This window comes from Liolophura sinensis, chromosome 8, assembly GCF_032854445.1.
Source record: "Liolophura sinensis isolate JHLJ2023 chromosome 8, CUHK_Ljap_v2, whole genome shotgun sequence".
Taxonomy (NCBI): Eukaryota; Metazoa; Mollusca; class Polyplacophora; order Chitonida; family Chitonidae; genus Liolophura; species Liolophura sinensis.
The window spans coordinates 32,341,394-32,366,592 of NC_088302.1; the positions used below are offsets into that span (position 1 = coordinate 32,341,394).

General features: G+C 40.1%; 1 protein-coding gene across 1 annotated transcript in view; it reads right to left on the reverse strand.

The window, feature by feature from the left end:
- The window catches only part of LOC135473423 (murinoglobulin-2-like), a 43,542-nt gene extending 19,054 nt beyond the window's left edge, over positions 1-24,488 (reverse strand). Inside the window, exons 1-21 of the mRNA XM_064753272.1 lie at positions 24,395-24,488; positions 20,431-20,585; positions 19,461-19,649; positions 17,578-17,630; positions 16,639-16,711; positions 15,550-15,663; positions 14,909-14,993; positions 14,178-14,289; positions 12,539-12,656; positions 11,786-11,898; positions 10,882-11,058; positions 9,818-10,039; positions 8,186-9,467; positions 7,596-7,831; positions 6,967-7,116; positions 6,535-6,634; positions 4,690-4,805; positions 3,479-3,605; positions 2,628-2,760; positions 1,980-2,208; positions 288-434 (exon numbers count right to left, since the gene is read on the reverse strand). Coding sequence (XP_064609342.1) covers positions 288-434; positions 1,980-2,208; positions 2,628-2,760; positions 3,479-3,605; positions 4,690-4,805; positions 6,535-6,634; positions 6,967-7,116; positions 7,596-7,831; positions 8,186-9,467; positions 9,818-10,039; positions 10,882-11,058; positions 11,786-11,898; positions 12,539-12,656; positions 14,178-14,289; positions 14,909-14,993; positions 15,550-15,663; positions 16,639-16,711; positions 17,578-17,630; positions 19,461-19,649; positions 20,431-20,585; positions 24,395-24,453 — 3,990 coding nt within the window. The 5' untranslated portion in view covers positions 24,454-24,488. The remainder of the gene's footprint in view (positions 1-287; positions 435-1,979; positions 2,209-2,627; positions 2,761-3,478; positions 3,606-4,689; positions 4,806-6,534; positions 6,635-6,966; positions 7,117-7,595; positions 7,832-8,185; positions 9,468-9,817; positions 10,040-10,881; positions 11,059-11,785; positions 11,899-12,538; positions 12,657-14,177; positions 14,290-14,908; positions 14,994-15,549; positions 15,664-16,638; positions 16,712-17,577; positions 17,631-19,460; positions 19,650-20,430; positions 20,586-24,394) is intronic.
- Between the last annotated feature and the right edge of the window lie 711 nt (positions 24,489-25,199).

Consider the following 25,199-nt stretch of genomic DNA (forward strand, 5'->3'; position numbering starts at 1 on the left):
TTGTTTATTTTGTTTTTATTTATTTATCTGATTGGTGTTTTACGCCGTACCGTATTTCACTTATACGACGGCGGTCAGCTTTACGGTGGGAGGAAAGCGGGCTACGCCCGGGGGAAACCGAAGACCATCCGCTGGTTTCTGCAAGACCTTCCCACGTACGGTCGGAGAGGAAGCCAGCATGAGGAGGACTTACGGCATTCTAAAACCAACCTTCATTCAGATCCAGAAAACTGTACATGTACAGTAAACATGCCAAACTCGGAAAATCTAACTATACAACCACTTACATCAACAGATATGCGAGTTTTGCCCAATTTCTTAGGAATGATGTAGAACGTTTGGCTGGCAGACTCCCCTCCACATAAACAGCGTGATTCAGAAGATGACCCCGTGGGTATTTCAAACCGTCGACTTTTCCTCATGGATATTTTAATCTGCAACATCAAAAGGTCTTTTCACCATTTGCCAATTGTAACACTGTCCTTGCTGCTCTAGTTTTACTTACTGTGACGTGATATTTTATATTTATTACTTCAATTTACGGGGCAAAATTAAGTACAAATTTGGAACATTCTACTGTCTGTTTATTGGAGAGAAAGACACCAGAAAAATCAAAATAAGTACCAGTGAAATTTACTGAATAATTAAAAACTATACCCGAAAAAAACTATACCTGAAAAAACTTATAAAGATATAGAGTGAATGATTGAATGCTTAGGTTTTAACGTCGTACTTAACAACATGTACATATACTGTGTCTTCTTGTGGCAGGGCGAGTCCATGCCACCAAAGTGCTGCCGCCACTGAAGTATCAAAGAAGACACCAGACATAACACCCCACCCATTCACATTAAACTGACACCAGGCCAACCAGTCCTGTTTCCTTGCTCTAACCACTCTGTGCAGCCATTTTGAAAAGTTTTTGGTTTGACAGAACCCGCGCTTGATCACGGGTCTCCCGACTTCGACGCGGGCGCTCTATTCATTAGGCCACCGAAGCGGTCAAATATAAAGGTATAGAAAAAGTTGTGTAATACCTCTTGTGACATACTTGGTGGTTGTCACAGAGGCTCGCATACACACACTCGACTGTATATAATTCAATAAAAAAAATATAGAAATCAGTAACTATATTAGATTTATAATATATTATATTTTCAGATATTGTTTTCAAACAAAAAGACTTTGGGGTTCAAACATCTCTCTGAACAAGTTTGTGTGGTCGAACCAAAAGCGGATTCTTTTTGCACGAGGTTGTCCCTAAATATGGACATGGTGGCAGACATTCGAGTATTCACATTTAATCATAATGAACTTTCTAGGTCAATACAATCTCCAAATCAATTTCCAAAAACAAGGGTTTTCAGCTCAAACCACCAAAGAACTAAGAAAATATGTAAGGAATTTGGTTGGAGTCATGTAACTATAGAAGCAATCAGCCGTTTTCAATGAAACGAAAAAAACGCAAGAAATGATAGAGGCGTGAAAATTTCATTGATATCCTTATCGCAAACCACGATTTCATGCGAGCTGTCGTTAATCAAAATCACGCATCTCATTTCCGGTGATTGAATTCACCGATTCGTATATCCAAAGCGCCCATTTCATTTAACACGATGCCTATACTACTCTGGGTTTAACCAAATTAGACAGAATTATAAGTGAAAATTTACTGACAAGAAAGTTGTATAATGCCGACGTATCAATAATTCTCACCTCTAACCATGAGGTCTGTCCAGTACTTATTCTCCCAATAATGAGTGCAACGTGAGGAAATAACAAAACTGAGAAATTTCATGGTCAAGATTTAGGTTTGAACTCCTATATCTGACTTACAAAGCTGACACTGTAACCTCTCGGACATGTGGTGCGACCCATACCAAAAGAGTAAATTGTTCCTAGTATACATCGTCTACCATGCCCTAGCGTAACATGCTGACGTAGTCAATGACGTACGTTACGACGAAAAAATGGCTCACCTCCAGACAGTCCTTCAGATAACTGAAAGCTGTTACGATTATGGGAATCCTCTCTCCTCTGATGACAGAGTAGGGTAAAGTGTAGGAGATAAAGAAATGTTGGAAGGTAGTGATGGAGGCGGGTGGAGAAACACCCAGCCCTGATTTGGGGTTAAGACAAACTGCTCCTCCCACCCACTCAGTAATTGTGTCAGGGATACTTCGGGTTAACAACCCAAGGCCAGCGTCTCTGGAAAGGAAAATGAAAGTCAGACAACTTATTAGAATAATTAATATCTATATTAGTGTATATGTCTAAACAATGAATACCAAAATGAAGGCTGTGTCTTTACTTGGAAGACTCTTCTTGTGCTCTATGTTCTGAAATTAGAATATTAAGCAAATTTTCTTTCTAGTCAAATAAAAGAATGTACATAAAGTATTACTCTGACACAATCAATAATATATAGGTCTAAGTTGTTGTCGTTCTGTCAGAAATGTTATCAAAAACATTCAGTCAGACAAGGATTAATATTCGGTTATAACATGACAAGCTGTTAAGCAAGGCATGATTCTAAGAAAAAGAAAACACTGCATATTAAAATTGTTGATCAGTGAAGCCATTTGTTATCACTAAGCATGTTATAAAAATACATTGATATACGCTACCCTATTCTCATGAGCTCCCACAACCATGTTTCCGGGAAGTAAGAGCGTATAGGTGCCAGGTTCTCTCCAGAACCGTCCAGGTCAAAGTCTTCGTCACTGCCGAAGGCTGTGTCCAGTGGGATTGGAAAGGGTCCTTAAAGTGAATGAATATCCAGCTAAATCAGTAGCTCATAACGTATCAGGTAGGTCACAGACTCACTGCGGCCTTACATGTATAAACATTTCACGTGTTAACAATAGTAAACATTCTTCGTGTTTATCGGCTTTTTACAGCTAACACAAATAGTTGTGTTTACTGGGCTGTTTGTGTATTTTGAATTATTAAACATGTTTACTATAATAAACGCATCTTATTAGTTACTAAACATGCTTTTTGTGAATAAACACCAAGACACGTTTCTACACTGTAATGTGTTTATATGCGAAACACTTATTTTCAGTGTGCAGGCCTATACATATCCGGGATATTCAGGTGTGGGGTTTTCTCCAGGCTTCGATTTGTGCCTCCAACCCGACCAAATCAATATAATAAAGCGATCTAGAAGCAGACCTTTGCAAAATCCCACCAACATATGGACAATACTGAATAATAATAGCCAATGGTGTAAAGACTTTTCGATCGCAATCCGGAGCCGCACCAAAGTTTAACGGATTGTTCCCTTGTAGCCAAACTTGTGCAGAAATGCTTATCCCATCCACTGCATAACTGTCTTCAACATTTCATCCAGATCCCTGTTTTTCTTTCTGTAAAGTTGCTGACAGACAGACAAGCAGACAGACAAACAGACAAAAACATAACGATCTTGGTGGAGGTAAAAGTAAGTAAAAGTGCATATATATAAGTGACGTACCTCCCGGACCCGGAACGCCTCTAATGCCTTCATCAAATTTGGTACGGAATATCGGATCATCTGCGTCTCTGATATCACACGGCCGGGTTTGTATGTCAAGGTCAGTGAGAGTGGTCAAACCGGCTGTCTGAATAAAGTAGGATTACGCTACACGTTATGTCTAATGGTATTTTTCGTAACACGTGCAGTGCACGTGACTGTCATGGCAGCCATTGTTATCTTGTATTACGTTGCCATGGTAGTCAAATGTGACATTACATGCAAGTGTGGTGTATTAACCAAGGTAAACAAGCAGATATTACAATTTAAAGCCTTACTCAAGAATATTTCACTCATACGACGGCGGCCAGCATTATGGGAGGAAACAGGGCAGATCCCGGGAGAAACCCACGACCACCCGCAGGTTGAGCGCAGCATAATCGCATTTGGGAGGGGCTCCTGGGTCATTTCGCTGCAATGGCAGGCTAATCATTAGGCCATGGAGGCTCCGTCGTTTATAATTGTTTTATATATAGTATAATTTTTTCATCTGATTGATAAGAAAATTAATAAAGCTTAAGGATAAAAAGAAAACAGTTGTTCCTCTTGCTCATGCTACCCCATTTTCTTCACAGTGTGGTTATATAGAAACAACCACTACAGTTTGACCGGTTCCAGTAAAGGGTATCACTTATGTGAGGAGTCCTTTCACGTTTTTTTGGTCATTAAATAAGTACCGGTATTCAGCTCACGTTAGCAAGGGAGCCGGTCATGACTTCTTTTCTTACCTCTTTCTGAGATGTTCATTGTGAAAAACAGATGTTAATATTTAAATATTTAAAATATTTACAGCATGGAAAGTAAAACCAGAACAGCAAAGATAGTGTGATATCAACTGGTCACATGAAAAACGGCCTCTTGACCTCAGATAGGATTTGATTCTAACTGTTCACGTAAATGCTTAAACAGTGGAAAATTTTGGTTAGAATCATGTTATACATACTCTAGATGAAGAGAATGCCAGTGAATGAAAGTATTACCAAAGATAATGGCTGAAACAGATTGTTTGTGTTTTTTGACATCACTTTCTGCCGTGTTCAAGATTTCTGTACAAAACTTGATATTGGTGGCAGTGATGTAAAATGAAAGGCAGAGAGGGAAGCATGCACTGTAAAGATTATTCGTGTTGGGACTTGTGACTATGGATGCAGGAGGGTTACATGTCCACTTACTCTGAAGGCTTTGATGGCATCCACATAAGGGCTGTAATAAGCAGATTGCGGTGATGACTGTCGTTTCTTTCTGAGAGGTCCCAGGCCTGGGGGTCCGAACCGAATGGGAGGAAATTCTACAAGCAGAAAGTCATTCGTGCATAAGGCATGTGATACGAATATCAGACCCGGTGCAGCTACGTTATTCGTGATTCGAATACCGACTTCAATTGTGATTCAAAAACCGGACAAAATGAAACTACGTTATTCGTGATTCAAATACCAAATCCACCTGTGATTCAAATACCGGACACAATGAAGATAGACTATTCGTGATTCAAAATACCGAATCCACATGTCATTCAAATACCAATGCTGTAAATGTTGGCAATATATTCGTGGTTCGAACATCGAACCCAGCTGTGATTTAGATACCGAACAAAGTGCAATCTAAGTTCAATTTCGTGATTAGAATATTGAATTTAGTGGTAGCTATACTTTTCTGTGATACAAATATCGCACCCAGTGCTAGTTACGGCATTCTTTACTAGATTACCGAACCCAGTACTAACTGTACTTTTCTGTGATACAAATATCGCACCCTGTGCTATCTACCGTATTCTTGACTAGATTACCAAACCCAGTGCTAACTGTACTTTTCTGTGATAGAAATACCGAATTCAGTGCTAGCTACGGTATTCTTGATTAGATTACCGAACCCAGTACTAACTGTACTTTTCCGCGATACAAATACCGAATCCAGTGCTAGCTACCGTATTCTTGACTAGATTACCAAACCCAGTACTAACTGTACTTTTCTGTGATACAAATATCGCACCCAGTGCTAGCTACCGTATTCTTCACTAGATTACCGAACCCAGTGCTATGACTGTACTTTTCTGTGATAGAAATACCGAATCCAGTGCTAGCTACGGTATTCTTGACTAGAATACCGCACAAAATGCTACGATATTCCTGCTGACTACTTTTTAGAGGATTAAATACCGAACACAATTCTAGATGCGAAAAAGTAACCTAGCGCTGGCTTCTTTTATAATGTTCAAATACCAAACCTATAGTTTTAATTCGAACACCGAAACATTATGTATACGTTATTCGTGATTCAATTACAAACTGAACCAATGCTCATTGTTTTTTATTTGCAAAAGAAAATCTAGTGCTAACTTTAGACCGACCTAGGGGGCCTCCGTGATCGAGGGGATTAACACGCCAGCGCGGCACAATGACCAGGAGCCTCTCACCAATGCGGTCGGTGTGAGTTCAAGTCCAGCTCATGCTGGCTTCATCTCCAGCCGGACGTGGGAAGGTCTACCAGCAACCTATGGATGGCCGTGGTTTTCCCTCGGGCCCTGTCTGGTTTCCTCCCATCATAATGCTGGCTGCCGTGGTATAAGTGAAATATTCTTGAGTACGGCGTAAAACACCAATCAAATAAATAAATAAATAAATAAATAAATAAATAAATAAACTTACCCAAAGTGTGACCCCAAACCGCAAATATAGACACAAGACCTGACAGTATCATTGCTAACAAAAGAATGTTGCACACTAAGCTTATGATTTGAGTTCAATGGAAACAATAATGATTTGTTGAACTGTGAAGCATACGTGCAGGCCTACCACGAAAAACCTAAGCACCCAATGCTATGGATGTTTACAAATATCTGCTCGTTGAAGGGCAGAATACTATATATCAATAAGTGTAAGATAAAATAACCACTTATTCCGCCCAGACGAATAACACGGCTGTTTTATGTTTATAGGTAGTAAAGTTAAACAATGATTTTAAATGACATAGCTTGTGTAGTTTGCAAAGTTTTTTTTTAACGAAGACAGGAGTCGTACCGCCCTGGCCAACAAGCATCTTTCCCCGACAATATTCCTGGTCTTCACTGCGACTCCCGAAGTTTCTCCCGATGTTGTACTTTGACAGCTGCCGGAAAACCTAAAGTATGGAATAAAAGTTTATTTTTATTCGCAAAAAAACTCTTTGGTAATGTAAAAGTTTATGCAAAAATGCGGCACGTTTTCGTTGAGTGTAAAGGATTCACGTTGTTTAGTACGTGCATTGCCAGAATTGCTTTTGGCAAAGGTTTAATTTCTGGTGTCTTTTTGTGGTATATTTTCACCACGTATATAAAGGCCTAACAGAATTAGAAAGATTAAATGCAACTACCTTAACCTTTAAATAACTGTTGTAAAACAAATAAACAGAGACATCAAAACAAGCTGAACATAGTATAAAGGACTTGAAAGGTTTTCACAATTTTTCAATACCTTTTCCGGAGACATCTGGTTATCTGTGCCTGCAAGATGGACACTCTTGTCAACCACACCGATACCACACAGCGATCCGGAGTCTGCGTTCACACGAAGTGTCGTCGCCTTGCCCGGACGAGCCTTAGGCTTTTTAAACTTGAACGAAACCTGTAACGCAGCCAATTAGTCCACAGAATTTCGTGGTGAAGTGAGAAACCATGATACCAAATAATGGAGAATGCATAGTTTGCTTTATCATATGACAAAAACGTACTAAGAGATTAACATAATTTCAATATCTCTGAAGTCTGGTCATGAGCCGTAATTTAACATGTTTAACGGAGCGCATAATAGGGGAGGAGACTGTGCAACAACAACAAAAAATGCCACCCAACCACTGACCATCATTTCCAGTGTGCAACGCTTGTGGAGCATCACGCCAATTTTAAACAATGAAAGTAGAGAATATATGTAGGATGTTTACTAGCATACAATAACCACCTTGTATACAAATGTTACACATTTTGTACCAAACTGATTTACAAACGCTTCTAGATCCTGCATATTTTATACGTATTTGCAGTACATACTACCTTAAGTGACTAAGCTATGAATTATTGACGTTTCTTAATGGTATACTTTCGAACCTGGTTTTGAAAGCATCTCTTCACTTTGAAAGTAATGGCGTCAGCGACGATCTCGCCATCCTGAGGCCGGATGTGGTAGACGAGGAGTTGAGCTTCCGGTGACATTGCCATGGTAACGGGGATGGTCAATTGCAGGTGACTGAAATGTGTCGATTCCTCATAAGTGGTCTCCTCCTGCTTGATGAACACTCGGTCCCCTTCAGAGATTAAATCTTCATCAGGATGATCCGTATTATCTGCAAAAGGAATTTTTATCGTAAGTTTTCATTTCTGCTTTTTCTTTGTTGCTGTTTTACCTCTACTATGTACAGGTTCTAAAATATCAGTAGAACAGCCGTGTATGATTCATACAGCTTGAGATGATCATCTCAGCAAATATTCACGATTTCCTATCAATCTGGTTCAGAGATATGGCGGTTACAATTATGTATGTATGTATGTATGAATGTGTTCTTGTGTGGGTGTATGTATGTACTTATGTAGGTATGTATGTATTTACGTGTGTATGCATGCATGCTTGGGTTTGTACGTCATACCTAAAGTTTCTCTTATCACCACGAGGAGTTAATCGTTAAAATGTTTCTTCTTACCTTTTTCGTTCTTTACATTTGAAATGTCATCCATTTGCAGAGGCTGGTAATGCTTTGGACGGATCGGATCTTCTTCAACAGGCTTTCTGCCAGCGTACGGATCAACTGGTGGCGGTTGGAGACGTGCTCCAAGAGGTTGGAAGTGTTCAGGCTGTATGAAGTCCTCCTCAACAGGCTTCCGGCCAGCATTTGGATCCGGGGATTGGGAAGGTTGACTACCAAGGGGTTGATAATGTTTAGGCTTTATGAAGTCTTCTTCAACAGGCGTTCGGCCAGCATACGGATCAGGGGATAAGGCCGGTTTATTACCAAGAGGCTGATAATGTTTAGGCTCTATGAAGTCTTCTTCAACAGGCGTCCGGCCAGCATACGGATCAGGGGATTGGGAAGGTTGACTACCAAGGGGTTGATAATGTTTAGGCTCTATGAAGTCTTCTTCAACAGGCGTCCGGCCAGCATACGGATCAGGGGATTGGGATGGTTGACTACCAAGGGGTTGATAATGTTTAGGCTTTATGAAGTCTTCTTCAACAGGCGTCCGGCCAGCATACGGATCAGGGGATTGGGAAGGTTGACTACCAAGGGGTTGATAATGTTTAGGCTTTATGAAGTCTTCTTCAACAGGCGTTCGGCCAGCATACGGATCCGGGGATTGGGAAGGTTGACTACCAAGGGGTTGATAATGTTTAGGCTTTATGAAGTCTTCTTCAACAGGCGTTCGGCCAGCATACGGATCAGGGGATTGGGAAGGTTGACTACCAAGGGGTTGATAATGTTTAGGCTTTATGAAGTCTTCTTCAACAGGCGTCCGGCCAGCATACGGATCAGGGGATTGGGATGGTTGACTACCAAGAGGCTGATAATGTTTAGGCTCTATGAAGTCTTCTTCAACAGGCGTCAGGCCAGCATACGGATCAGGGGATAAGGCCGGTTTATTACCAAGAGGCTGATAATGTTCAGGCTCTATGAAGTCTTCTTCAACAGGTGTTCGGCCAGCATATGGGTCAGGAACTGCCTCTTGCTGGCCGGCCTGAGATGCAAAACGTTCTTGAGCTATTTCCCGTTCAATTTCTCGCATCAATTCACTGTCTGACGCAAAAGGGTTCTCCCCGGCGAGAAATGACTGATCAAAGATATTCCCCACCGGAGGCGGCTGAGGAGGAACTGACGTTCCACCCCCTTCTTGGAGCGTTAAAACAGCAGTATCATCTTGGTTGAAAACGTGTAGGTTGAAGTACTGCTCTTGTTCCCCATTTGTAACGATATTCCCTCTGGATACAACCTGACAATAAAGGTGGATATAATACAACAAATAAAACGTGTATTTCCTCTGTAGGAAATAAAACTCATAGTGAACGGTTGTAACGGTCTTCTACATACAGCCTGACAAGGTGTAAACAATAAAACCAATTTAAGTATATCCTCTATATACGAGCCGAGAATAAACGGCTGTAACTATATTTAGGTATTTGATCAGCATTCGTCCAACCTGACAGTGAAAGCTAGTATGCAAATAGCCCATGTATGCAAGTGAGCATGTCCAAGAGGTAAACGTTGGAAACAAAAGGCTTAATATAGATGGGCGACCAAGGTTGTGTTTGTATTTGAAATTAGTCATATAATAAATGTTACCTGGTAATGAAATTTGACAGTGGTTCCAGGTGTGGTGGTATAGGCGATGCCCACTGTTAAATCCTTGTTACATTCAACGGCTTCTTCTACTGGGAATATCTGGATAAAGCTCTTACTGCGGGAGTACCAGGCCTGTATTCTCACCAACGCTGTCGGCTGATACATAACATGCCTGTCCTCGTTATCCAAGTTTTCCGAGTCCTTATACCGGATAGCTTCAGCCTGTTGCGAAAAAAAAGATTGACCAGTGCGTCACAGAAGAATGTTATCAAATAAATATGTCCACATCCGGAATAACTGAACAACCAAGGCCATACTTATCAAACATCTTAAGACTTTGGTCAAAAATTCAAACACAGCTAAAACTAAAGTGTTTTGCTCTAGGAAGTTTCAAATTTCTATACTAATTCTTTCTGAAGGACAAGGTACCAACCACAATTTGAGCTCTTTCCACTTCCGAGTTTATTTTTTGTGCGCTTGCAATGAATGATAAATATGCACCCAACACCAAACAAGGCAGATACACCTGGTTTACTGTCTTTTTTGTTGGTAAAATAAAATATGATAGTATCCTGACTTTAAACATGCAAAAACGTTTCACACTGAAATGTCTCATTCGGATTTAATGTCATTTTCCTCCACATCATATGTCAGTCCTGCTACATTGGAGCGCCCTGCCGAAGACACCAAGTAAAGATGCGTCGGCCTACCCACCCCGATTTCGGAAGTTGCGGGTTTGTTCCGGGCTCTGCCAGTGTCCTCCCACCTTAATGCTGGTCGTCGTCGTATAAATGAAATATTCTTGAGTACGGACACCAATCTTGAGTACGGATACCAGTCAAATAAATAAATAAATTAAATCATTAGAATTGTCGAGAAAAGCTTTTTGTACACCGTACTCGTTTTCTTAAGAAGTCAAGAGGTAATTGTGCTCACAAGATATGAATGGTTTGTTTTCAGAAACCACTGGGAACAGACAATTATTTAAGTTGCACAGTTTAGTTTAATCAAGATTACATTTGTTGTATATTGGTTAGTCTTCTGAAGAATCCTTCCATACTTACAAGCAGGGTGAGTTCTTTGGAAAGCAGCAGCAACTCGCCAGGGAGAACAAAATACACCTCTCCTTCACTGTTTGAGACAAACACATCCTCGGCACGAACCCCGCTTTCATAATCCACTGCAGCCACTTTGATTGGTTCGTCGCGGGCAGGCTCGCCATTAGGTTTCCGGACGCGCACCTACAATATACGTTTATGCAAAGATTAATGTTTGGCAATCTAGGAATCAAACTTTCGTATTTTTGTGAGACACGGCGTTATAAGGTAAAGCCCATCACAACTACAAGTACATCTCAGTAAGCAATCCCACTGGCTATAAGCTGTACGATTAGGCGGTTTATGGAACTGGCAAGGTGTTCATCTGAAATTTAACTGGAAAAGTGAATGCAGGACTTATTTTCCAACTTTTTAATACATTGGTTGTCAATTTTGTGTGCAGTTTACAATACATAGATATGATTCAGGGCATTATGCCACAAAAATTTACTTCGCTTATACACTGAACCCAGTTTTTATGACACCAGACTTTCGTCATAAGAAGTCTGTCTATTAGCGCTGCACAACGTCTGTGCAGACAAAAATTTGTCTATTAAGATCGTGATTAATTTGAATTGTTTTTTTTTTATTTTCTAGTCTATGGGGAATTTTTTGATTAGGATGATATCTTGCAGCGTGAAAAAAATTTAAGGATTCAAACTTATGTCACTCCATGTTGATGATTTCTACTTGCGGATGGTCGTGGGTTTCCCTCAGGCTTTGGCCGGTTTCCTCCCACCATACAAGGCTGGGTGTCGTCGTATAAGTGAAATATTCTTGAGTGCGGCGTAAAACGCCGATCAAATAAATAAATCAAATTGATGATTTATTACAAGAACAGAAGTGATTTCATACAAAAGACAATCTTTACCTTGCCCTTATATGGCAATCCTGGCTTGAAGTATCGACTTGATTTGCCAAAGTCCAGCTTGAGGGCTTCTTGTATGACTTTAGCAGAATTACTGACACCATACTCAGTAACCCCTGGAAAAAACACAACAAACCTTATATCGTTCCTGGTTACAACATGTTTTGGAAGGAACATTACTGAAAGGCCAAGAAAAATGGCTTATTCACGTAATGGAAACATTTCTACGCAAATGTACCATGATGTAATGGCTTATTCACGTAATGGAAACTTTTCTACAGCAAATGTAACATGATGTAATGGCTTATTCACGTAATGGAAACTCTTCTATAGCAAATGTAATATGATGTAATGGCTTATTCACGTAATGGAAACTTTTCTACAGCAAATGTAACATGATGACCCCGACATTAAATAAAAAATTACTTGAGATGAATGTATTTTATCAAGCACAACATTTGGGAGAAGGGATTTCACTCTTTTCGTATAACACCCGTCCTAGTGTTGAAAAAGAAGAAGGGCCACAATGGGTTTTGAACCAACGACCTCAGGATCAAGCATCTATTACCATGTCAGGTATCTGATCAAGTTGACCAACTGGCTTCCCATGAATAGGTAAACTTTACATGGGATTGAAAATAACGCTTGTCCAAAGAGTGCACACCCGCATAAAGGTTATACTGTTACTAGTAAGATATAGAAAACAGCTGCGGATATCGTTGAACATTGCTTGCCGATGAACTAAGCTTGTCTTACCTGTGTCGCTCTCAGTGACCGAGGCGTTGATGTAGACTCTGTGATCCCATAGTGGGTAGTCGGCCGAACCCAAGTTCACCAGTTTGGAGTCAATGGAAAACATTTTGCATCCGTCGATCTGATTTATGAAAAAAGGTATGGTAATAATGACGGTTAAAGTAATTAAGGCAACTAGTTCTTTCTAAAAGTGATATTTTAATAAGCTTCACAACAGTTTACGTATATGTTGTTTCATAATGTGGTTAGATGGTTTATTTAAGAAGGACACAGGGCAGAGAATTTCGTTCTGAAAACCATAGATAAGCTCCACCAAATTTTGTGACTTTATGTGATATAATTGGTTTGGACTTTAATATCAGAATTAATTGATAGCATTAAACTGAAAAAGAAAAAACTGTTCTGTTAGTGAATAAAGCCAAATTTCGAGCAGTTATATTGCGGTTCTTTTGGCTCTCACTCTAGTTTAATGACTTAGTGAATGAGACTGTTGATAGTAAATGGCGCCTCGAAGTGTTATCTCTAGACTTCGTTGTGTAGAGTTTCGTTAAAAGGCCAGGTATTGGTGCGATCTTTCACAAAGTTACATCAGAATACCACCAAAACGTGATGGGATCAGTCTGGCATTCACATAAACTGTGGTTTTGTTTTGACGTCAGTACCAGCCGTATTTTAGAGATAGAAATTGGTTCCAGCTGGTCGCTTGTGAGCAATGCTAGATATATGATCTAATGCTGATGTACTCAATAGCCTTGGGCTAGCACTTTAAGCCTGAATATGAAGTTTTATGGGGACTATGACTTTCAGCTGCAGTGAACTGTGTGACCTTCTTTATAAATATTGCACATGCAACGATATTCCCTGCTTCATGAGAATGTAAACATTCTAAGTGCCGTGTTAGACACGTGAAATCAAAAAGAGTGCCATATTATAACAAATTTCCTGATTTTGTTCATTCCTATTACCATAGACTTAGATTTAATGCTCAAGTTTCCCAGTATAAATAATTATGGGCGTTTGGATATATTTAAAATACTGGTAGGCCTACAATAACAAAGAATAAGGCTGGTGAATTCTGACAGCCTGACAGTCACATGACCTGCCTTCAAACGTTTTCAAGCTGTTCATCATAAAGTAGCTCGCGCGCAATAAGGAATTCAGCCACTCGGAATGTCACTCACACACATACAAAATCATGTATTTTAAACGTTTGGGGTTTTAGTTGCGAGTCTGTCCCTAGACTCCATAAAGTTTACAAGCCTAACATCGCACTATGGCCTATTGTATCAACTTGCAACTCTTGTAACTACAACTTTGCCAAAGTCTACATGACGTCTTGAAGGCTTCAGGGATGTATAAGTATAGACGCTTATTACTTCAAGATAGTGCTTTAATGAACAGTTTTATCAACGCGCGACTATGATACCTATATTAAATTATTAACGGGATGAAAGTCTTCCCTCCATCTATGAACCTTACCGACTGCATGACGATTTAGAATAAAACCCTAATCGGGGGGTAATTTGACAAGAGGTCGTATTTCACAGGTTACGTGTGACGATGACACCTGCCACAGTCTCGTCGCCGCCCTTTATGCTGTACATCGTCTATTATATTGATGGTTACATTACAATGGTCTTACCTTCTCGATGAGTTTGTCACAGGGCGGTTGATCCTCAAGGTCAAACAGGTGAGGTGACCTAACACACAGCTCCACCTCCATCACACCTCTCACCCGTTTACCGTAAGTGTACCTGTAATAAGGTAGGAGTGTGGGGGTGTGGGATTTTCATTGGGATTTTCAAAAAAGGTAAGGCTTAAAAAATATACTGATGGAATGCATCAATCCAATAAAATCACCACCCATTGCCTGATCAGAAGTGTATGATTGACTGACTGATTGATATTTATTGGATTGTTATATTCACTGAGATACCCCATTGTAATGCTGGCGAGCGGGAGCCCACAAAGTTTGAAAAGCTTTATGCTTAGAAAGAAACTTTCACATAAACGATGACTTTCAGTTTTAAGGGTGGAGGAAACTAGAGTGTCCGAACTTTCACACGCGTGACTTGTTTGCTACTATTAAAACATTTACACGAACAGTTAGAATAAAACCCTAACTGAGGTAAATTGACAAGGGACCGTTTCTCATCGGTTACGTGTCACCATTTGCCAGCTATCACATTGTGATCTGTGATCTGGTTTTACTCTCTGTGCTGTACTTCTTTAATTATCTTGTATGTACACCGTATTGACGGCCGACAAGTGATCTTCAACAAATGTAAGACTGTATAAACTTCTCCAAATTTAAACGGAATAAAAATAAAAATATTTGGTTGAGCTCATGGAATACTTAAAGACAAGACTTACTGTGCACAAACCTCTCCTGTGATGGAGGGAGAATTGGCCGGCATGAACGGCGGGGGCTTGATTATTACCTCGAACTTTGGGAGAACTATGCAGAAGTAAAAAAGAAAATTATAAAAACATTTGTGTTAAGCGTCGTTGCTCGGAAACACGGACTAATAATAACTGGCTCAAAATATTTATTAAACGGCTAGCTAACGTTGAATCATTTCCGAACTTTGGACATGTCTTGGATAGCATGAAAATGTTTTTTTTCTTGAGAATCCGATAAAGAGGAAATTACCCATTTAATTACATTGCAAGTATTAACGACGCATGGCATGTATTTATAAAACACACACATTAATGTGCAAGGTATTGTTGATTTTATTTGAACGCAGACGTCTTATCCATAAACGCGTTACATGCATATTGTGGGACTATACACGCATACATTTTTGTTGAAACGTACGGCTGGCATCCTTTTCATTACATTGATGTTTTCAATAAATCATTTCCAACGTTTTCCCCCAAAACACTGCTGTTTTATAGAAAACGTGTGACATGTTTACTAGAGTGATCAAATAACAGTTTTATTTTGACATGTATATGCCTATCAGTTTTTTGCTGTGTAAGTATGAATCACGTGACGCAAAACTTCTCACCGTATTCCTCTACTGTAAATATTTGAGTTTCCTTTCGATAATTGATGGTAGCCTCAATCTTCCACTCTCCTAGGACTGGTTCTTCCGATAGTTCCATCTCTAAGCTCAATAAACCTGAAGAGAGAAGTTCGTACCATATTGTTTAAAGAACAAGATCAGCTGCAGACTGTGTTTTCATATTTAAATGTTAAATGTGATGACAACACAGCATTTTAAGTAATTCTAGGACAGTGACGTCTAAGAAACTGTAATCACACATTTTTTTACCTAATTCTGCTAAAGCCATTGTGCTAGGAGGCGTGTAATTTTCCACTATTTATGTATTTACATGAGCAGTTAGAATAAAACCATAACTGAGGTAAATTCACAAAAGGCCATATTTCACCGGTTACGTGTGGCCATGTGCCAACAATCACATTGTCGTCACTGCCCTGATTATTTCCTATATGGTGTCCGTCATGTTTCTGGAACAGTCGTAACAAAACCCTGACCGCGGTGGGCGGATTTCGCCGGTAATACCAGAAATCCATTACCTACAAATATGCAACTTCCCTATAGCTATATAGTCTCCACGGCACTTTACACTTTTCTTTGATCTCTAACGCATCATGTGAGGTTCTTGTATTTTCCCCCCTATCTAATGCGCAGCAAACGTTTGAGAAACGGCTGATGCATGATGGGTTCCAAACGCGGTAGTGTTGAAACAGACTTGAAAAAATGACAACAACGGATAGTTTTGAATACGGCATAGGTACGGCATTCAAATAAATAAAGAAGTCTGGTAATACGTATGACCATTTGACAACTATTACTCCATCGTCAGTGCTCTGGTTTATCCGCTGTGCAGTAGTCTTTGTATACTACATTCCTCCAGTATCAGAAGGGCAATACTGCCAATCACATATCGATCCACACTTCCACGCCAACATTGCACTGTGATATCCCGACATATGTAAGCAGGCCTACATTGACTTTGAGTATTTACCGGTGATATCAACCCACTGTCTCAACAATGTGATTACTTAATTTTCATTTTTACTACGTTTATTATGTCGATACACTATGTAAAAAACGGCAATAGTGACTCACCATCTTCGCCGGTGATATCAGTCCATTGTCTCATTCGTATTCCATTTGGGTCGAGAATCACAACCTCTGATACCTGTCCACAACACATTTATTTATTTATTTATTTATTGGAATAGTGCTTTAAGTCGTTCTTAAGAATATTTGATTTATGCGACGGAGCCCAGCATTAAGGTGGAGGGAAACCGGACAGAGCCGGGTGGAAACTCACGACCATCCGCAGATAGCTGAAAGACCTCCTCACGTATGTGCAGCACTAATACGCTTATCCACTATCACACGGAGCCAACCCAACCCCCCCCCCCCCCTCCAAACACACCCACCTCCACAGCAAATAGATAATACGCAGAGTAAATCATTGAAAAATCAAGAGACTTACTCCACGTGGCCAACAATGTTCAAGGAGACAAACACCAACAATACTGCCCCAGTTGGGAAAAAAGCTGGTACATATACGCAAATCTTTAAATTCAAGGTAAGAATCGGTTGTTTCATAAAAATGGTAGAAATTAAATTCTTATGGAAGAATCTTTCGCCCAGTTGCTCTTCCATCCTTTATCTGCATAAGAGCCACAAATAAAACATCGTTTCGTCGCTTTGTCGTCCAATCAAACGGAGGATAGAAAGGCAGACTTCTGATTCATCCAATGACAACACGCCAAAGTGACATTTTAACTTCACGTTAAATGGGAAGGTTCTCTATTTTCGTCAGACCGTGCCAAAGCGACAATTTAATGTAAACTGTAGCTTTGTCACGTTGACAACCGTTATCTCAAAAGAAGAGAGACGCGTCAAATTAACGGTAAAATGACATTCCTCTCCCCTGTTCAAGTATAGACCGTAATAAACAGCACGATGGAGCGATGGCGACAATGGGCTTCCAAAGCATCTCTGTATTTTTGTATTAATGTAGGGTGGAATCCCTCGAATCTGTATACTTACAGGCAGTAAGAGTGACCGCAGATTGTCGTCTATAGTCAAGATGCGGAATTTTACTGCAACAAAAGAGGGGAAATCATTTGAAAATGATGTAGATATTAACCTTGATTTGGGTAAAGAAGTAAAAATTTAGAGTTCTGTTTGACAATGATGGCATAATTATTGCTTAACGTGATACTCAAGAATCTTTCACTTATACGATGGTGGCCAGGGCATTATGTTGAGTGTTTGGGGAAAGTAAACCACCTACCTCAAGTAAGTTATACTTATATACTTATATTTGTGCAAGAATGTTTGTATTCTCTTCTCTATCTTTCCACTGTTGTATACGGGTTTGCCTCTCTGCATCAATGTACAAATGTTTGTATTTGCTCACTTGTTCCTCCCGGCTTGTATTTTGAATTGTCAATCTGTATAAAGGTACAAATGTTTGTATTCGCCGTCCTGTCTGTCCTGGCTTTTATACGGGTTTGTCAGACTGCATAATGGAGAAAATGTTTGTGTTTGCTCACCTGTACACGGGTTTGTGAGTTTGTACTAAGGAGAAAATGTTTGTATTTGCTCACCTGTGTTTCCTGGCTTGTAGATGGGTTTTTGTGCCTGCATAAAGATAAGAATGTTTGTGTATTTTCTGCTGTCTGCCCAGACTTGTACACAAGTTTGTCAGTCTATATAAAGGTAAAAATGTTTGTGTTTGCTCACCTGTACACGGGTTTGTGAGTTTGTACTAAGGAGAAAATGTTTGTATTTGCTCACCTGTGTTTCCTGGCTTGTAGATGGGTTTTTCTGCCTGCATAAAGATAAGAATGTTTGTGTATTTTCTGCTGTCTGCCCAGACTTGTACACAAGTTTGTCAGTCTATATAAAGGTAAAAATGTTTGTATTTGCTCACTTGCCTGTCTAGGCTTGTAAATGGATTTGTCAGCCTGTATAAAGGTAAGAATGTTTGCAATTACTCACTGTCTTGCTTTGTATATGGGTTTGTGAGTTTATAAAGTTAAGGACTGTACTTTCTCACCTATGTTTCTCGGGTTGTATATGGACTTTTCAGTCTGTATTTTCTCACCACTCTGTACAGGCTTGTATATGGGTTTGTCACTCTGTACAAAGGTAGGAATGTTTGTGTATTCTCCGCTGTCTTTCCCGGCTTGCATATGGGTTTATCAGTCTGTTCAAAGGTAAACATGTTTGTGTTTTCTTACCACTTGTCCTGGCTTGTATATGGATTTATAATGTACAGCCTGTATAAAGGCATGAATGTTTGTATTTACTCACCTGTCTGTCTTGGCTTATATGTGGGTTCGTCAGTCTGCATAAAGGTAAACATGTTTGTATTTCTCACCGGTCTGTCCTGGCTTGTATATGAGTTTATCAGTCTGTATAAAGGTACAAATGTTTGTATTTGCTCACCAGTCTGTCCTGGCTTGTACATGGATTTATCAGCGTGTAAAAAGGTACAAATGTTTGTATTTTCTCACCTGTCTGTCCTGGCTTGTATATGAGTTTATCAGCCTGCACAAAGGTACAAATGTTTGTATTTTCTCACCGGTCTGTCCTGGCTTGTATATGGATTTATCAGCCTGCACAAAGGTACAAATGTTTGTATTTTCTCACCTGTCTGTCCTGGCTTGTATATGGATTTATCAGCCTGCACAAAGGTACAAATGTTTGTATTTTCTCACCTGTCTGTCCTGGCTTGTATATGAGTTTATCAGCCTGCACAAAGGTACAAATGTTTGTATTTTCTCACCGGTCTGTCCTGGCTTGTATATGGATTTATCAGCCTGCACAAAGGTACAAATGTTTGTATTTTCTCACTTGTCTGTCCTGGCTTGTATATGGATTTATCAGCCTGCACAAAGGTACAAATGTTTGTATTTTCTCACCGGTCTGTCCTGGCTTGTATATGGATTTATCAGTCTGTATGAAGGTGATGGTGGGGTCATTCCGGATGATCACGGGGGTGCTGCTGGAGAAGTTGTACCCAGAACTAATCCCCGTCACCAACAAGTTCACGTGGCGATCCTCGGGGTGGGGATAAAAGGGAATCTTCAGACTCACGCAGGCGCTTTGACCTGAAATGTCAAGTTGATGTGTTAAATAATTCCACTCAAACAGCTGTTCTTTCGACTGGCGATTTACGTGGTGGTCAAGAATATTTCACACATGTGCAGAGAAAATAAAGGCCTTTTCGGAATACGTTTTGCGAATATCAACCCGGAACCTATAATTTGGTTGACGGCTGGCATACGAATGTCTGTTTTCACGCTTGGATTCATGTGCAAAATTATTTGTGCAAAGAAGCTGTGCGCACTGGAACACAGTGAAAAAGATTTTCTTACTAATTTTATTGGATTTTCTTAAAATCTCTAAATGAGAAATCACACTTCCCTTCAACAGAACAGATAAATAAAACTGACAGTGAAGAAGTGTAATCCATAAAAAGGAATACGATTTGGGTTACGTTTGTCTGGTGCCATGCACTGTAATGACTTGTTTGTAAATAACAAAAAAAAAAAAAAAATTAAAACTTTTCTCAAGTATAAAAATATAAGGAAATTCTTATATTGCCTCTACAGCACGAATTATGTTTATGAATATTAAGAAACTATCAGACATGTTTTCTTTCTGAGATAAAGAATTTCCTAAAACGTTTACTTGAATTAGAAAAAATCTACATGCTTGCAATTTTATATATTGTTTCCACTTTCTGCATTATGCTGCTCTTATTAATAATCTAATCTTTACTTATCTACAGAAGGGAATATATATTTTTTCAATTTTACGAAAGTCGAAGGAATTGTCCAAGAAAGCATAATTCATACCGCTATATGGTTGTGCAGAATACTGATTTACCTCCGGGAAATATGAACACCTGTTCAAGGACTGTGTCAATCTGGTCAATCAACATAATGTTCACAGTGACGTCCTCTAAGAAGCCCTGGAGGGTAAGACATGCCTGCTCCTCCGATCCGGCTAGCAACACTTGAGGGACCGTGAAGATGTAACCACTGTAACAGAAATGTGGCACAGTGAGACTAGGGCGGATTGTGACAGTGCTCGGTTAGTGACACCTGAGGGACAGTGAAAATGTACCAACTGTAACAGATACACGACTGAGTGAGGCTAGGGCGGATGTAACTGTACCCAGCTAGCGACACCTGGGAGGCCGTGAAGATGTATCCACTGTGACAGAAACATTGCATAGCGAGACTAGACCGGATGTGATTGTGCTCGATTGGAACCGTGAAGATGTAACCACTTGAACAGAAACAGGACTCAGTGAGGGTAGGACGAATTATGACTGTACCCGGTTAACAACACCTGAGGGACTATGAAGATATATCAACTGTAGCATAAGTATGACAGGGTGAGACAGAGATGGATTGTGACTGTACTTGGCTAGCAACACCTGAGGGATCGTGAAGATGTACCATCTACAACAGAAACAGGACTGAGTGAGGCTAGGACAGATTGTGACTGTACTTGGCTAGCAACACCTGAGGGACTGTGAAGATGTACCAATTGAACAGAAACAGGACTGAGTGAGACTAGGACATATAGTAATTGTAACCGGCTAGCAAAACCTGATGGACAGTGAAGATGTACAAAATGTAACACAAACACGAATGAATGAGGCTAGAGTGGATTGTGGCTGTACTCAGCTAGCGACACCTGAGGGACCGTGAAGATGTAACCACTTTAACCGAAACATTACAGGGCGAGACTAGGACGGATTGTGACTGTAATCAGCTAGCAACACCGGAGGGACCGTGAAGATGTAACCATAGTAACAGAAACAGGATGTAGTGGAGTATCTATATAACTCGGTGGAGTATCAAGGTGATGCATTGAGATATCTATGGGAGTTGGTAAAATAACCGGATAATGTAGCGGAGTATCTATAAAATTCGAGGGAGTACCCGAATGATGTAGCGGAATATCTATATAATTCAGTGAATTATCCGGATGCATGATGGAACGGAGCATCTATATAATTCGGTGGAGTATTCGGGTAATACAGTGAAATATTTATCTCGGTAAAACATCCGGATGATGTAGCGGAGTATCTAGGTCTATACCATTCGGTGGAGTATCCGGATGATGTAGCTCAGAATCTATACAATTCGATGGAGTATCCGGATGATATAGCAGAGTATCTATATAATTCGGTGGAGTATCCGGATGATATAGCAGAGTACCTATATAATTCGGTGGAGTATCCGGATGATATAGCAGAGTATCTATATAATTCGGTGGAGTATCCGGATGATATAGCAGAGTATCTATATAATTTGGTGGAGTATCCGGATGATGTAGCTCAGAATCTATACAATTCGATGGAGTATCCGGATGATATAGCAGAGTATCTATATAATTCGGTGGAGTATCCGGATGAAGTGGCGGAGTATCTATATAATTCGGTGGAGTATCCGGATGATGTAGAAGAGTATCTATATAATTCGATGGAATATCCGGATGGTGTAGCGGAGTATATATATAATTCGGAGTATCCGGGTGATGCAGTGAAATATCTTCACCATTTGGTAGAGTATCCGGATGATGTAGCGGAGCCTATATATTAATCAGTGTAGTATCCGGGTAATGTAGCTAGTATCTATATAATTTGGTGGAGTATACGAATGATGTGGTAGAGTATCTGTGTCATTTGGTAAATTACTAGGGTATACAGATGATGAGGAGGAGTATAGTTCAACAGGATTTAGGCCAGTTCAAGAAAGACAATTAAGCTTAATTCACGACGATCATGACGAGCTTAGATCACGACGTTTGATTTCATTGAAGTTGAGCATTATGGCATACTATTATTAACAAATTTTAAAAATCTTAATTTAATCTGAAGAAATAGCGTTCAAGTAACGGCGTTGATTAAATGAATAAATACAGATTTGTATAATGGATCCAAAATATTGGACATTACATTACTGGGGATAGTGTTCAACAGAAAGAAATGTTCGAACCTTTTCGTTTTCGGATAAATACAATTTCTGATATAACGGCACTCTCCTATCTACTCAATCACTGTAACTAATTTCGATTTAATTAAGCTGATAATGACTTAGAAATATGAAGAAACCATGATACAGCTGTCCTAGATTTATCCTATATTTATTTTTCCACAAATCAGGCCAAGAATCAAATCCACAAACGGATTTCTGTGAATCAGGTTTACAGTATTGGGGGCCTCCGTGGCTCAGTTGGTTAGCGCGCTAGCGCAGTGCAATGACCCAGGAGTCTCTCACCAATGTGGTCGCTGTGAGTTCAAGTCCAACTCATGCTGGCTTCCTCTCCGGCCGTACGTGGGAAAGTCTGCCAGCAACCTGCGGATGGTCGTGGGTTTCCCCCGGGCTCTGTCCGGTTTCCACCCACCATAATGCTGGTCGCCGTCGTATAAGCGAAATATTCTTGAGTACGGCGTAAAACACCAATCAAATAAATAACATTTACAGTATTATTCACAATATGCGTTCAGCTTAACAGGAAAGCTACAGTTTTATCTTCTGTCTCACAGGATTTCTATGTTTGTGTAGCTAAATGTGGACCTTTGGTCTCCAGAACTTAGAAACTTCTCTCCTTTCATCCCAGACCACGTGCTATACAGGACCTACTACACAGCTATGCAAACACGATACCAAAAGCTTTATCAAAAACAAAAACATCTGTTACGCGTTAGGCTGTTATGCTAAACCCTTCCGTGCGGTGGTGGTTACAGAGCGAAGACACGGCCGAGAAATGTCCTCAATGTGTACAGCAGTACGCCACCCACATAAGCAAAGCACTTCAGCGAGGACACGCTAAAGGAAGCAAAGGGGGACGGACACCAGAAATGTACTGTAACTTCTGAATGTAAACATAACCACACGGCACAGCTTGGCAGTTGGTGGAAACAAAGTGAACAAATGGTAAACCTGCACGTCTGGCTCACAAATGACTGGGAAAATATATCATATGGTCAAAAATGTGCTATGAATCTGTTCAATTGGCTCTAATATGGTCAGCGTTTGAAGGTGGCAAATGTTAAAACAGGTTAAGCAAGAAAGATGTAGACACATAAGTGAAGCATGGTAGGGGTGATAGAGTTTCTCATCTATCCCCCAAATACTGATAACTGTAGGTATTGCTGAGTTTATAATTAACACACCACACAATATCCTAAAACATCAGCGATAACGTGTATGTGGTCACAAAGTGGCCCTAGTCCGAGGTCAGATCGGACATTGCCCTGCTGATAAAGTTGTTCTACATAATCCCGCCCTATTAACAAACCAAATATAAATAAAAGGAAAAAATTTAATAAGAAACAAAAGTTAATGTATACAATAGCTGCGACGCCCCGCTAAATGATCGGTGTCGTCTTCCACGTGAAGTGAATGACCATTGTTTATAGCAGGACGCCAAAGATTTGATCGACCGGTTGGCCCATGTTAATGGCCAGGTCAAAAAGTTGACCTAGTGATAGACAGGCCGACCGACCAATTAAATGACCGACCGGCCCATGTTAATGGTCAGGTCTAAAAGTTAATTGAGTGACAAACAGGCCGACCGACCAGTAAACTGACCGACAGAGAAATCAACATTCAGAGCTAATCCTAACTCAAAAGAATAGTCATCCGATCGTGGATGATGGTGCACGTCATACAAATTTCGAAGACTGACGTAAAGAAGCACAGCGTCTTTAATTGTATTGGTGGTACGTATAGCTTCGTGTCGAGTTCTTGAGACTGAATGTTTATCAATCAAAACCTTTTGTGAAAATGTACGGAAAATACAGCTTTTTGATGTTCCATTCTGTTCTTACCTTTCCACTGGAATGCTGACATAGGCCAGTAACATGGCCAGACCCAGCGCCCTCATCATCAAGCCGGGAGTTCAGGAACTAAGAGGCTGAAGTGACAGTAGCTCACTAGGTCAGCTGCAGCGGCTGACTGAAGCACATAGGGTGAAATGCTCTGCCTATATGCGTATGTATGTATCTAGGCTTTTGAGTCACTTCCTATCAGCGAGAAGCAAGGAAGAGGGAATAGACTCGTATCGGCGCAGAAATGTGACCTCGATATCCGGGTTCCCAGGAGGGGAGCCTGCATGTGTACATGGACGAACATGCATGCATTTTTGCACTGGCTTTTTAATTTGAAATTTGATACATGCACCGTTACAGATGCCTAGTGCCCCTCTGGCACGTGCTAAATATAGTTCCAGACACAAAATCGGCTTCAACGGTCATCACATTTAAGGGGCTAGCTATCTCGTCGGTGGACATTCAATAGCTTTCTCATAGCTTATATTTATAGCCATTTCTTTACAAGAGAACTGACGATAATGTACTGTCTCAGAATGCTAATTTGTTTACAAAATTCGAAGCAGGCATTGTATACTTCCTGTATGGAATAACTGTAGGGTTATAACTATCAGAAACAAACATTTAATATCATTATTAGCTTCCGACCGGTGGCAAATTTGTTATAATTATCCAAGCTATATGAAAACATATACGCACGTTTTATGCTGAATCAAAAAAATGTTTATTATCATGCTGTAATAATTATGACATATTAATTGTAAACGTTTCAAAGCGACACCGTTGCAATTAAAGCTAGTCTGTT